At 40.7% G+C, this 13,449-nt stretch overlaps 3 protein-coding genes across 4 annotated transcripts; 1 reads left to right on the top strand and 2 right to left on the bottom strand.

Moving 5' to 3' along the window:
• The first annotated feature begins 2,982 nt into the window (after positions 1-2,982).
• On the top strand, positions 2,983-5,349 carry smim1 (small integral membrane protein 1). 2 transcript variants are annotated; one of them, XM_058085629.2, is made up of 3 exons: positions 2,983-3,658; positions 4,805-4,927; positions 5,008-5,349. In XM_058085629.2, the coding sequence occupies exons 2-3, from the start codon at positions 4,833-4,835 to the stop codon at positions 5,129-5,131; spliced, it is 219 nt and encodes a 72-aa protein (XP_057941612.2). In that variant the 5' UTR covers positions 2,983-3,658; positions 4,805-4,832; the 3' UTR covers positions 5,132-5,349. The 2 variants fall into 2 exon arrangements, with proteins under 2 accessions (XP_057941612.2, XP_078654181.1); XM_078798055.1 differs by lacking the exon at positions 2,983-3,658 and adding an exon at positions 3,670-4,737.
• On the bottom strand, positions 2,985-3,681 carry tmem82 (transmembrane protein 82). Its single transcript, XM_078798056.1, is given in 4 exon segments — positions 2,985-3,244; positions 3,247-3,332; positions 3,391-3,481; positions 3,484-3,681. Coding segments are annotated over 4 exon segments (456 nt in total). The 5' UTR covers positions 3,614-3,681; the 3' UTR covers positions 2,985-3,095.
• A 207-nt stretch (positions 5,350-5,556) lies between the features above and the next one.
• Positions 5,557-9,269, bottom strand: mad2l2 (mitotic arrest deficient 2 like 2). Its single transcript, XM_058085628.2, has 8 exons — positions 8,992-9,269; positions 8,387-8,505; positions 8,224-8,295; positions 8,023-8,123; positions 7,444-7,538; positions 7,068-7,141; positions 6,586-6,678; positions 5,557-6,265 (listed from the first exon to the last, which is right to left on the bottom strand). Exons 1-8 carry the CDS (start codon positions 9,032-9,034, stop codon positions 6,221-6,223), a joined length of 642 nt encoding a protein of 213 aa, XP_057941611.2. The 5' UTR covers positions 9,035-9,269; the 3' UTR covers positions 5,557-6,220.
• Positions 9,270-13,449: the final 4,180 nt, after the last annotated feature.

The following is a 13,449-nucleotide window of genomic DNA, read 5'->3' as shown; positions in this document are numbered from 1 at the left end:
GTGGCTTTGTTAGCGTGCGTGTGCGTGTGTGAGAACTAGTTTTTTTTTTCCCCAACTCTTCCTTCCGACCGATGAGATCACACGCTAGTGCGCATGCGTGAGAAAAGCCCTGCTGCTTTGACATCCGAGACCACATTTGACGGATACAGGAGGATCCCATCCTTGCCCTGCCTACAGCAAAGTGATGTGCTCATACAGTACAGCTTTCATATTCCACTGTATTATGCTATTTCACCTGTATACATACAAATATGCCAATAATGATGAGTACTTCATCATTATGTAACAAATCAGGGTCAGTCAAAGCCATCCAATGTTATGAGGCTTGATTTAACCTCTTAAATTCGAAAATGACATATCCACGAGAAGTTAAGGCTAACATAGAAAATGGTATTCATTCATTTGAAACAAAGTTATGAACAGACAAACAAAACGCTACATACAGCCCATGTACGACCACTACCTCGGATTGGTCTTCCATAACCATGGAAACAACAGAACTAAACTGTTTAGGTTGAAAACGGTTATAGAAATAATTCTAAAAGCCTGTCCGACCTCACCATTATATACAGTATTTTATGATCGCTCCTTTGTCTGCCCTTCTCCGTTTTCTGTCTAACTTAACTTGAGTTTCACTTTAACCTGGTCTAAGCTTTTAGAGCTAATAAGTAACAAGCAATGAAGCCTGTGAGCATAGTACAAAGGTAGCACATCGATATTGATAAGCACTGTTAGGGAATAAATAAATACACAGTTACAATCACAACAGTCACAATGTGACCCAGTTTAATACTCTATGCTAAAGACTGTAAAAAAAGGTCCGAACTCATTAATTGGCATCATACTTTCAGATGTCTTTGATCTGACATCATATGCAATGGGACAATTAATACAAAAATGCATTAAATAAATAAATATATTCAATAGTGGTTGCTGTGATTGCTTATTGCATTGAAATGTGCCCGACACTCTGGAAAATCTGCCTGTGAGGTTTTGGTGATGTGTGTGCGCCTCTCAGCCAATTCACCACTGCGCAGGGTGCGCTTCGCCTGCACCAAGAACGCCGCTGGCAATCTTTCATTGCAACGTGCTATGCCAGCTAACTGGGTCGAGGTGGACTAGTCGTCAACCAATCGCAGGGACATTCATTTTCTTCATAAATTTTAACTTTGAATTTTGACAAATAAGACAATTATTTGTTTAATATGTTCTTTTAAACCACTAAATGTCACAATGCGGGAGTGAGCCAACAAGACCGTTTGGGTTAGTTTTCCTTTGGTGACTTAGTTTCTCTTTCCATGCCCTTATTTTGCAATCACTTCCTGTGTTTCATTCTGTTTGTTCCTGCCTTTACTTCGTTAGAGGCGCACCTGCATATCATTTTCTGTTGGGTATTTACTTCAGGTGCGCTTCTCCACTGTCATTTGTCATTTATTTGTTCAAACGCTGGTATCCTGCCGATGCATAGCGACAGTTGACAACGGTGTTGTTAGTGAATGACTAACCTTTTCCATTCATTTGCCCAATGTTACATTTGTTTATATATACACATATATATGCACAACTATAATAATTATTCAGTTGGCACAATACTGCACATTGCAAAGGACAAAAAAAGTTTGAAATGATGTGGCATATTAAAAAAACCTTTTCATATAACTACTTCATAAGACGTAAACATATGGTTGACGTTCAGCTGCAGTGTTACTATTTTAAGATTTAGTATCAAGGCAGGACAGAGGACTCTTCTGTCGTAACAAGGCCATTTGCGCAGGTGCAAAGCCAGCCAATCAGATGAGGGAAAGAGAACAATGTAGAAGGCTGAAAGGGAGACGAACAAGAGGTAACAGACATTTTAGGTGCAATGCTCACTGGCTTTGGGACGCGGGTGGAATGTCCTCGTCCCATCGCGCTGCCGAATCCTTTCTGTGGTGGAACTGTATCCAATGATGAAATCCACTAAACCCGTGGGAGTACAATTTCAAATATTGGTGGACAAAACTAAAGTGGATTATCACGGAAGCGACCTTCACCGTTAATTCCACACGGGATTGCGGGGTTGATACTGTATGTATTTAAACCTCTCCCATGGAATAAGGTGTAAACGTTAAAGACATAATGGCGACGCCGAAACGTGGATGTAATCTAATGTGGATGGTTGTCACGATAATGGACTGAATGTAATGTCTCGTCAACGTGAACAAAGCCCTACCCATGTGTTCAATGAAATCCTAAAATGTAATGAATTAATGGCGAAGCAAGGCAGCCTTTCGCCATCTTGTGTTATTTCCATACCTTGCTAAGGCTTCGTCAGCCATTTTACCTTTTCTGACTATCAGACACCGGCTTTTTTTTTTTTACCTTTTCAATGATACGTTTGAAGTAATGCCATTCTTCAGGAGATACGCTGTTGATTTATATTAATCACGTTACAAGGGAAAGAAAAAAACGGGCAGGGTTGCCATTTTGCTGTGATGCCAGGTGGTGATTTAATGACTGTCATTGGCAGGTGTTTACCTACATGTTTTCAAAATGGCTGCCATGGAAATTCCTAGTATGCTGAGCTTCTGCGTTATGAAATATAACAATTTAATCACAGCCTTGAATGTCCTTTTTGTAGTTACACTATACTCATCTTTTTTTCTTGCTGAAAGGAAATGAATGACTTAAACTGCATTTGTCATCTCAGCAAATATTGAGGTAAATGAAAAACACCTGAGAGCTCACAGCTAAGACTCATTGTACCTCACACATCCTCTATTAAAACTTCTTACACACAATGTTTTAATAAGAATATTTGACAGCTGCAGGTATCTCCAACAAGCATCTAACCCTCTAAGCGATTGCTGTAGTGAAACTTAGCAATTGATAGCAACAGTACCCGGGAAGACATGGTTATTAAAGTGGAGGCCTGCCAAAATGGAGCTGGTCATGTGGGTCTTTATATATGAGAATCAGGCTCAATGAAAGGAAGGGCTACTCTTGTGCACTTGGTTTTAATTGGTGCTGATTTTGGGAATGTTTCAATCCTCTTCTACCTGCACACATAAGAACATGACAAACTGAAGGTCTGGATCATGATTTCACAGAGACCATTATAAATGTGTATTAGTGTGAATATTTGTACTTTTCCCCCGTATGGTTCTTTTGGAAACTAGTACATCACTGACTTGCAAGAAGGTGGAATCCAGAAGATCGGTTGTGGGGATGAGGCAATTGACCTCGCTAAGGAAATACACCAAATGTGGAGCACGTCAACCCAGTGTCCAACAGTCAGCATCAGGACCATCAAACCACCAAGACGTACCACTACTGCATTCAGGACCGCCTTACTAGGTTGCAGACTGCTGCTCCTCTGATTAATGAAAATGTGGCATTATTGGTAGGAACACACCTGAATGTCACACCACCAGCAGAGTGTAGCAGATAGTCACAGACGTCCAAAACCTCAGTGCGTCAGTTGCAGACAGGAAGTGCTGTTCAGAGATATGGCCACTATAACAAAAACAGCAAAGGTAATAAACAGTATCCTACACAGAATGGGCAGCAGCAGGCCTGGGCCACTCATGCAAATGCCGCAGTATTGCTGCGAGCAGCAGTCTGCATTAAGCATAGCCAACTCTGCGGCGACCCCATGTGGAGAAAGTGGAGACTGCAGGTAAGGGCACACCCAAGGAAACCGGCTTGGATCAAAAGATGCTGGAACAGTGATACTGACTTCTGGAGGACACAAAATATACACACAGTTGACCTATTAACTTAAAGTGGATACCTCATACCTCACTATAAAGCAGTGAATTCATTTTCGAATATTAATCTGTTTATCCTATTTGAATGAACGGAGCCAACATTTTACAGGGTCTTAAAAAACAAATATTTTCTGTTTGTCCTATAGTCTAATGTCTAAAGCCTTAAGAAATAACAGCGAGACATGTCCTTTAACTTCATAATACACTTAATTCAAAATAATTTATGTTATTGTAATTTATATTTAGTGTTTAGTGATTATTCCAGATAGTGCAGTGTAGCTGACTTTTTAAGTAATGAACTTTGCCCATCCCGAGGCTTGTTCCAAAGGTCATCACTCACAGATAGTGGCAGTTATTGCACACAACATAAAAAGTGCAAGTGAGCATTGTCAACTGCAGGGCTGTCCTGTTGAAAATGAGGGATGCCCGCTGCAACAATTGGACTTGACCAGCCACCGTTTGACGACCACTGAATAGAAAAGCACCCCAGGTCATGATGGACTCCCCCTCCACTGTACCGGGTAGAAAACATCTAAGGTGGATCTCTTTGTCATGCCAGTAACGTTGGAATAGATCCGGACCGTCGAGGTTACATTGTTTTCTCATCACAGAATAAAACTTTTGGCCACCTTTCAATGTCCCTTGTTTGAAGTCTACACAGGCATTTTGTGACTCAGGCATCTCGCCCTGAAGCCCCCTGCGTAAATTTCCCTTCCTGTCCTATTCCAATGTTGCCTCATGTCACCTGACTTATATAATACACCCGTGGTTATAAACAACGTTTAAAAGAGGAATTCAACAGCTCATAGTTCTCCCTCCATGCATTGTGCAGCCAAAGTCTACTTTTTATCTCATGAAAGCGATCTATACAAAAGAAAAGAATAAAGATTTATGGCAGGCTGAACCCAGTGACTATATGAACTATGGACAAGGACTCACGACTCTCAGACGTTAAGCGGCGCTGAAGTAAGTTGTCAGCTTGTACAAGGTGAGCATAGGGAATCGTGATCGTGTTCTTAAATAAGGATCATGTTGCTAAATCTCCTGTGTTTCAGTCAAGAGTAATTCCGGAAGACTTCCAACATGGACGCCAACAGTGCAGGCAGTGTGCAATATGATCGCTGGAATGAGGACAACATCAACATGAACGTAGAGGCCTCGCAGACCACCACTATGAGGTGAGACCAAGTCAAGTGTGTTACAATAGTTGTTACAATTCCTGAGTTTTTAAAACGACTCGCCTTTGTGTTGCGTTTAGGCTCTACAATAGAATGTGCACAGGCAACACGGGCATTGCAGTGAAGACAGCTGGAGCCGTGGCTATACTGGTGTCCATTTATTTCATCGGATACGTGACAGGCTACTACGTTCACAGATGCTGATACGGTATCCTGACTTATGTTCCAGTAACAAGAGACCAAAAAGTATGTGTTTTTGTAATTGCTTTCTGAGATTGCATTATTGAGTTTATGTACTTTTGTATTATGTCACTGAAGTCCTTTCTGGTGTTGAGCATCAACTGAGACTATTCTGCTTTTTACTTGATTGTTCTATAAATTGCATTGATGATGAAGGATATTTGTACTTCACTGTGTTTTCCACCAAAGGTTTAGAAATGGCTTTATAACATTTTCCAGACTGAAAGATCTCAGTTAATCTCGGTTATATTTTAAGGGGGGGGGCACTCGCCCCTTTTTCTCCCTTTAATAATAATAATAAGTTTCACTTTGAAACCGCACTTTGTGTTCACTTGTGTTGTTGTAGACTAATATTTACATTTATTTGTTGGTCTAAAGTGTGAACATGCATACATATATGACGAAATCACAAAGTTGCTAAATCTTGGTTAATATGCAGGTCACTACATGCAAGTGGAGCTTTGTTGGCGGTTTTGGTAGGGTTTTTTTCTCTATAGCACTTTATTGTCAAATCAGGTGAATCCCAATTAACTGCCAGCCTGAGGTGGTGATCCAGAACGCAGAAAAAAAGGGAAGTCATTTGTGTTCTTGATTACAAAAGACACATTTTTCCTTTAAGCAGTGCAAAAGCAATGCAAAGGGACACTGTTCTGGCACATTGCATTCAATTTAATGGTAATTATGTTTCAATAGTAAAAATGTCCATGACATCATTAAAACAAGACATACACTATATATTAGGGGTGTTCCGATTCGGGATGAGCAAGTACACCATTATCTGTACCTGTTCAGCCATCTAAATCATCTGTATTCGTATTCACATAAATCAGAAGTGGACATGGTTTGTCTGGAAATGGGCGGGGCTTAAAGTTGGGTTCACTAATATCAGCCAATACCAATCTGTGGCCGATCGATCGGAGCACCCCTTATATATATATATAAATATATACACACATACACACACATACTCCCAAGTAATACTTGTGGATATTATCCACAGATCTCATTCCAGCCATCTCTAACCATCTACTTCACCTCATATGTCACTCAGAATTAATGTACCGTCTTCTGGGCTCGCTCCTCCACATAGAGTTGCATCTGTTCAAAACAAAAAGTAATATTAAGAGAGTTGAGACGCTGTAAATAGAAGACACTTGAATTGGCTGTAACACATGGAAGAGACTGAAAGAAAACACTACTATATATATAAGATAAATGTATGTCCTAATTAACGGTTTTATTTGACAATGCTGCAGAAAAAAACAAATAAAACATCATATAGGTGCCACTGTGAACAAATATCCACAAGATCCGACTAAAATGTCACAAATGTGTTTTTGTATCTCGACAGGCGGTACATATTCCTGCATCAAATGTAAAGTGAATTCAAGTGTTCATTGAGGATATGTTCACTTTACCTTAACTATGTCAGAGGTCATCGTCTTTAATGGGATGAGTCTTGACTCTTGCATGTGGATCTCTTGCTCGTCAGCAACTATCCATGGAAAGTCCTAGAAACAAAATAGGACAAAATAAAAAATGTGTCATAGCATACACATCCACGTTGCTTTATTAATGTTTGCTTCGTTCATTGTAGTCTAAACCTTAGTCTTTTGGAAAAGAAAACAAAATTACAGTATCAATCGGACACTGTGAACAGCCAGCGGTAACAAAACGTTTTGGCATGATTACTATTGTGATGATAAATGATAAATGAACGACGTCAACAAGCCAACTCCAGTGTTTATTTACTAGGCCGAGATGAGAGCTGTCCCTATGCTAACATCACTTGGGCAACGCTAACTATGCGGAATGGCGATCCAAAAAATGTCCCGCCCTTTAATTGAAATGTAAGTTTCAGTGAGTAGAAAAATCATGTCTGTGACACATTAAAGCTCACCTTGATGACTTGAACCTTCTCCATGTTGCGTGTTGCAGCATTTCTTGTCTGAACTAACACTGTGAATGAACAATCTGCGATTTGGAAAAAAAATAACATTATTACAACCTTTGTTATGCTCAAAACAAAAAATTAAATTCTTCTGTATTCTACCCTTCACAAAAGATTTGGACATTCATTTTGTAGGCTACTTTACGATGACTTTACTCGGTTGGCAGTAAAGCATTCACATAAAGAGAATTTGAAATACTGATCTCAGTGGGCCAAATGTCCAGGCAGATTCATAAAGAAAAAGGAACGTGTAATGTGTATGCATCAGTGCATAGAGAGGGTTAGTGTTGTATATTAGTAATCTTACGTACATGAATAGCCTTACCTGTGGGGTTATTTTGTAATACAGCATCACAGACACTGATCTTGAGAATAAATGCCCTCAGCAGCTGCTCCACGTGAGACAGTAATGTGTCCGAGCTGAAACAAAACAGAAAAAACATGCTAACTCACCACATGTGCCACTAGCGTTCTTTTTAAATAAAATAGGATTCTCAAATTCTCAAACTCAAATTAAATTTTCCTTTGCTAATTATTACACCCACTTTTCTGCCATTCTCATGGCCATGGTGACTCAAGACCCACCTATTTAATTTGGCTTTTAACTCATGCTCTTAGTATACTCTTTTTTAACCTTTGAACTTGACTTTTATCTAATGGTTATTTTATACCCTATACCTTTTGTTTTGGCATTTAACCAAATGTCTTTATATTTTTACACATGCTTATTTTAGTTTTTATTAATGTTCTTATATATTTTACTTTTTATGTCATTATTTCTATATAAAAAAAAACTATACTCAGCGACAGTGTACCGATCATCCATCATAAGGCTGTATTGTGATTGATCAGTATATCAATATTTTGACACACTCCTATCACTGAAAGTAAAATATGGGACAACCTGATGGACAGCAGTGGTGGTTGACATATCTCAAACACAAATCTTTCGACTGGATGATGCTCCTTGTCCATGATGACGACAACCACCTTCTCTGCATCATTCTGACAGGAAAATATTAGATGGAAAGTTTCTTATGGAAGGCTTAAGGTGGGGAAAAAAACAAGCGTCTGCATCATTCAAGCCATCAGCACCGCATTTTACCTTCTCAATGAGTGGTTTAACACAGTGAAGTGTATCTTGGATGTACTGGTTCAACTCCGGGTGACACGACATCTACAAAGCAAACAGTGATTTGAGTTGAGGTACAAACAGAAACTGGACAGGCTTACTTACTTACATACTTAAAACATGCATTCGTCTGTACCTGCACTGGGACATTGTATTTCTTTCTCTTCTGAAAAATTCCAGAGGGATAAACTTCACGGACATATAGGATGAGATGAATGGCAACTTCCAGGAATTCACACAAGATGTCAGCAACCACTGGATGAAAGAGTGGTTTAGCTTTGTTAAAAGATGCATTCATAAAAGGAGGTCGTCATAATCCAGTAAAGATGATTCCGCCTTCATCTCCTTCTTCTCCATGTCCCCCCTGGGCTCGTAGGTTACGTAAATGGTGGCGGCATCTCTAAATTTGCGAAACAGCAGTAATTTCATAATCGATTTTAAGATGAAAACCTAGCCTAATACGTATGAATGTGAGTGTGAATGGTTGTTTGTCTATATGTGTCTTGTGATTGGCTGGCGACCCTGCCTCTCGCCCGATGTCAGCTGGGATAGGCTCCAGCATACCCCCGCTAACCTAATGATGATAAGCGGCATAGAAAATACATCCCGCGTTTTCATTGCTAAAATACGGGTTTTCTAGCATTGCTCGTATTAGTCTTATTACCAACATTGATATCACCACGACTAAAATAAGTACATAAATAAAAATAGTTAAGTATTCCAACCCGTTTTGAGCCATACCTTGTCCAAAGTTGAGGTCCTGCCTTGTTAAAGTTGTCATCATGTATTTTTCAACGATGATAATGTGAAGAAAAAGCTAGTGTTCCACTTCAGTTACCTCACTTCCACTTATTGTCGAACGCTAGGCCAAATGACAGCTTTTAAACAGACACACAGCAAATAAAAAAGTATAGCTACATAAATATAAAGACATAAAAATATATCTGGTGGCCCTGAAACGGGTTTTGCGTGGTGCTATTCTTTGACCAAATATGGGCGCATACTAATGACGTGACTACCCCATGTGTCCACTTGTGATGACGTTGTTAGTAGTTCCCTTTTGTCATTCGATTGTTTTTATTTTATTTTCAAGCAATATCCCCCGCACCCTTTCTTTATTTACTTTTTCTTATTTATGTTGATATTGTTCTGTAGAATTGCACTTTCCCCCTGTAACTCTGCTTATATTGTTTTGTGCAAGTTTGTAATAAAATATATTTAAAAAAAAGTTTTTGTCAGTAGCTCGTGTCAATAGTGTCAACGCCCACTTCTGGTTTATGGCCCGCCCACTCCGAGTACAGGTACATACGTATATAGTAGTGTACTCTCTCATCACTAGTTACTACCTTGACTTTACCAAAAAGATATCTAGTATCTTGTGGAACTGAAGTCATGCTGAATATCATTTTGGATTTGCCCATCATTTAATTATTTATGGACGGTTTGCTTACAATTGGTCATTTTATATAATCCAACCACTTCCTTAATTATACAATGTACAAGACACTGACACAGCGACATGTGTTTTAATTCTTTCTGTCTAGAAATGCATTTTTCCCCTCAGTGGGACATTGTCATAGTAACAAGAAACAAAAATGCAAAAATATATGCAGTCACATTAAAATATTAAAGCACCACACCATTGTTAATAGCCCCAAAAGTTAAAATAATTTTTGATTAAAAAAAAGAATTTATCAGAAGTCACAATACAAAGGGCACAGTGCAATGTTCAGGTGCAAAGAAAAGAGACTTTATGTAGTCTAAGTAATCACAGTCCTGGTGGAGGTAGGTATGTGAAAAGAACATTTGAAGGTATTTGATAGTAATTACCTCCTGTATAGTTCACTGATACAATGAGGTTAAATAAATATGTGGTTGCAACCACATACCCGATCTTTTTTGAATTTCAGTCTGTTAGCATCTATACCGTTCCTCAGCCTTCCCGATCCGAGCCAACCCTGAGAGATACACTTGGTGTTGAGCATTCCATTTATGCAGACAGACACCACGATAGAAGACTTGAGAGTAACTCCAACCGGCTGGAGACAAGCGGTGGTGGAACACTGGTTCGGACATTCAGCATGATCTCCCTTTAGTTAAGGGATTTTCATCCATGGCACCACTCCACATCGTTGTACACTGGACCCCAGGCTGATAACCTGAAGTCTGCCGACTCGGTAGTACTTGTGGCCTCATCTTACAAGTGGGTCCAGTTTTGGTCTTTGACAGCCAGATGAATTATTCAACACTAGGTCCCTGATAATGAACCCCATGCTTCATATTTTAATTCCTTATGTCTGCATTTAATTAAAGCGGCATTATGCCCACAGTTTGGACATTGCACTGTAGAAGACTCCAGAGAGTCTTGCGCTACTTTGATAGTCTTTTTCATCTCGGACAAGTTGGCTTTCCTGCTGCCACCGAAATCCAGTAAACTTTTGTCCGCCTCTCCCTTAAATCTCAGTGGCGTGAGTTCTCGATCAACAATCATGCCTCCCCTCGGCCTGTAAGGAGCGCGTACTTCATGTAAGTCGGATTTTTTCATAGTCTGATACCGACTTGGTTCTAATTTCTTTTCTGGAGGTTTGGGTTTGTGATGCAAGATTTTTGTCTTTGGTTTTTGTGACACTCTGTGCATGATAGGTGGAAGCATTCGTTGCTTATGGGTCTGTAGGCCTTTGTGTTCCTCCTTTGACAGTTCACTACGGACTGACCTCGGTTTTGCACTTTTCTGAGGAATCGGTGGAAGTAGCCTTTCTTGTTTCTGGGGAACAGGCGGTAAATTGGTCTGTATCCCTTTCGATTTCACTTTCATTAATCCGCCAGAGGCATTTGCTGGTTTTTGAGCGGTTTTGACGGGTATAGGTGGGAGCACCTGCTTCGGCTTTGACTGGAGCGTTTTCTTTTTCTCCACATTCAGTCCATCTTTCTTTGGAGAAGCATCTTTTTGAGAGAGAGGTGGGAGTCTTAGCTGTTTTGGGGGATCCTTGCTTGGTTTGGATTTCATTTCCGCAGAATCCGGTTTGCATGGAGCAGGAGGGAGAAGCGAATCTATAGAGCACTGAATTAATTTTGTCTCATTTTGTTTTGGCGGTTCCGGTGGTATTTCTTCAGGTGGCGGTGTCAATGGCAATAATTCATCTATATCATCTATATCTGGCATGGAAGTTGATGTGGCGACATCTTTGTACGGTGGTTCATCCGGTTCCTTCATCTCGGGTTCCATGAAGTCTGGTGACAGTGATGGTTCTGATGTGTCCTCTGTGGGCATTGTGCTAGAGGAATCATTTAGATCTTGGGATGGTGATGTCACCGGTTCGGGTATGTCATGTTGTCCCGTTTCTAGTTCGTCTATGTTCTCGGTGTCAGCTAGAGCGGCATCTTCTGCCCCGGTCATATCTACGGGTTCTGGTTCAGAGTCTTCTATATCAGTCTCAACGAGATCGTTGTCGAGCGATGGCTCCGAGTCGGACACCGCGATCTCTCCATGTGGTGACAGCACTGGTATGTTCTCTAGGTGTTCTGCGTTCAATGAACCGCTCTCTTGTGATTCAACCGAGTCTTCTCGATCTGACGCATGCATGGACGGGTCTTCTGTGTCAGACACAGGCGGCTCTTCTTGTGGCTCTGGTATAAATATGTCCTCCAATATTGGCTCTGGTTCGGGTAAGTCCTCGTGCACAGGGCTTTCTTTGGGTGGTGATGGCACTGGTTCAGGTGTTTCCTCTCTATGTGATGAACGGGTATCTTCATCAGGTACCTGGACCTCCTGATGTAAATGTAACACAGGTATTGACGTGTCCTCGGTATTGCTTACACTGACTGATAGCATGGATGAGCTTGACAGAGTACTCATAGGACAGTCCTCTACTGTAGTTTCTGACTGATCAATCTTTATCATGAAGTCATATTCCACACAGGTATATGGTGATGGTCCTGGTATTTCTTCTGTATCATTCATGGTGACTGATAAAGTGAATGAACTTGACACAGTGTACGACGGGGACTCCACTACTGCCACTGTTTCATCTGTCTCTGGCCTGGTGTTGATCTTTATCGAGACATCATATTCCAAAGAAGTTGTGGGAACATCAGATACGGCAACTGCATCCGACGCAACGATTTCACCATGCGGTGGTGGCACCGGTTCAGGTATGTGCTCCATATTTGGTACTGGTCTGGATGTATTATCTGTGTTCGGTACTCGTTCGGATACACCAACTGCAGCGGGTAAAGGTACCTCTTCATGTGATGGTCTAGATATGTCCACAGTCTCAGACATGTGGATCTGTCCATGTGAATGTGGCAACGATGCTGGTCCTGATAATTCATCTGTTTTGCTCACAACAAGTGACACAGTAGACGAACTTGACACAGCGGACATTGGAGAGTCCTCTATTGTTGTTTCGTAGGTTTCTTGTGTTTTGTTTACCTTTATAAGGATGTCAGACTCTACATAGGTACTCGGAGAGCTTATGTCCACAACCGCGACTGGGCCGGCTCCATTTTCTTTATTAGATATTGTGATGTTGTTTTGCGGTTGTGGAACTAGTCTCGAGATGTCATCTCTATTTGGAACTGGAGCAGATATAGCTTCTTTATCAAATGAAGGGATATGGTCTACTCTAGAGATGCTGTCTGTATCAGATCGACGGATCTGTTCTTCTGATTGCAGCCCTTCTGTTTTGCTAACAGTGACTGATACCGTGGACGAACTCGGTATGTTAGACAAAGTGGTTTCCTCTCCTTCAGTTTCTTGGTTTTCCTTCCTTGTGTTGATCTGAATGATGATGTCAGATTCCATACAAGTCATTGGAGTGGATATGTCTTCTGCAACATGCACAGGGACCGGTACATTATCTGTACTTTTTGGCGGTTGATATATATCTTTTGTATCGGGTGAAAAAATCCCTTCATTTTGGGACAGCATCAGTCCACACTTTCCATCTATATCAGATTCATGGATCTCTTCATGTGACTGCACTCCGGATATTTCTTTTGTTTTGCTGACAGTGACTGATAATGTGGATGAACTCGATACAGGAAGTGATGGAGGGTCATCTCCAAATGTTTCTTGGGATTCTTGTCTTTTGTTGATTTTGATTAAAATGTCAGACCCTACATAGGGAACGGGCCTGGGCGAGGAAACGTCTTCTGGAATTGGCATTGATCTTGATAGGCCCTTTTCCAACACGTCGT

The sequence above is a fragment of the Doryrhamphus excisus genome, linkage group LG17, assembly GCF_037039965.1.
Source record: "Doryrhamphus excisus strain RoL-2023G ecotype Guam linkage group LG17, RoL_Dexc_Guam_v1.1, whole genome shotgun sequence".
Lineage (NCBI taxonomy): Eukaryota > Metazoa > Chordata > Actinopteri > Syngnathiformes > Syngnathidae > Doryrhamphus > Doryrhamphus excisus.
This window is presented reverse-complemented; position numbering and strand designations above follow the sequence as displayed.

Bases quoted from the DNA above. Each gene is read 5' to 3' on its own strand.
- smim1 (XM_058085629.2), top strand. From the start codon at position 4,833: ATGGACGCCAACAGTGCAGGCAGTGTGCAATATGATCGCTGGAATGAG. The intron at 4,928-5,007 runs GTGAGACCAAGT...TGTTGCGTTTAG, and splicing joins TCGCAGACCACCACTATGAG to GCTCTACAATAGAATGTGCA.
- mad2l2 (XM_058085628.2), bottom strand. From the start codon at position 9,034: ATGATGACAACTTTAACAAGGCAGGACCTCAACTTTGGACAAG. The intron at 7,539-8,022 runs GTTGTCCCATAT...GTTTTGTTTCAG, and splicing joins CCACCACTGCTGTCCATCAG to CTCGGACACATTACTGTCTC. The intron at 6,266-6,585 runs GTAAAGTGAACA...TGTTTTGAACAG, and splicing joins TGACCTCTGACATAGTTAAG to ATGCAACTCTATGTGGAGGA.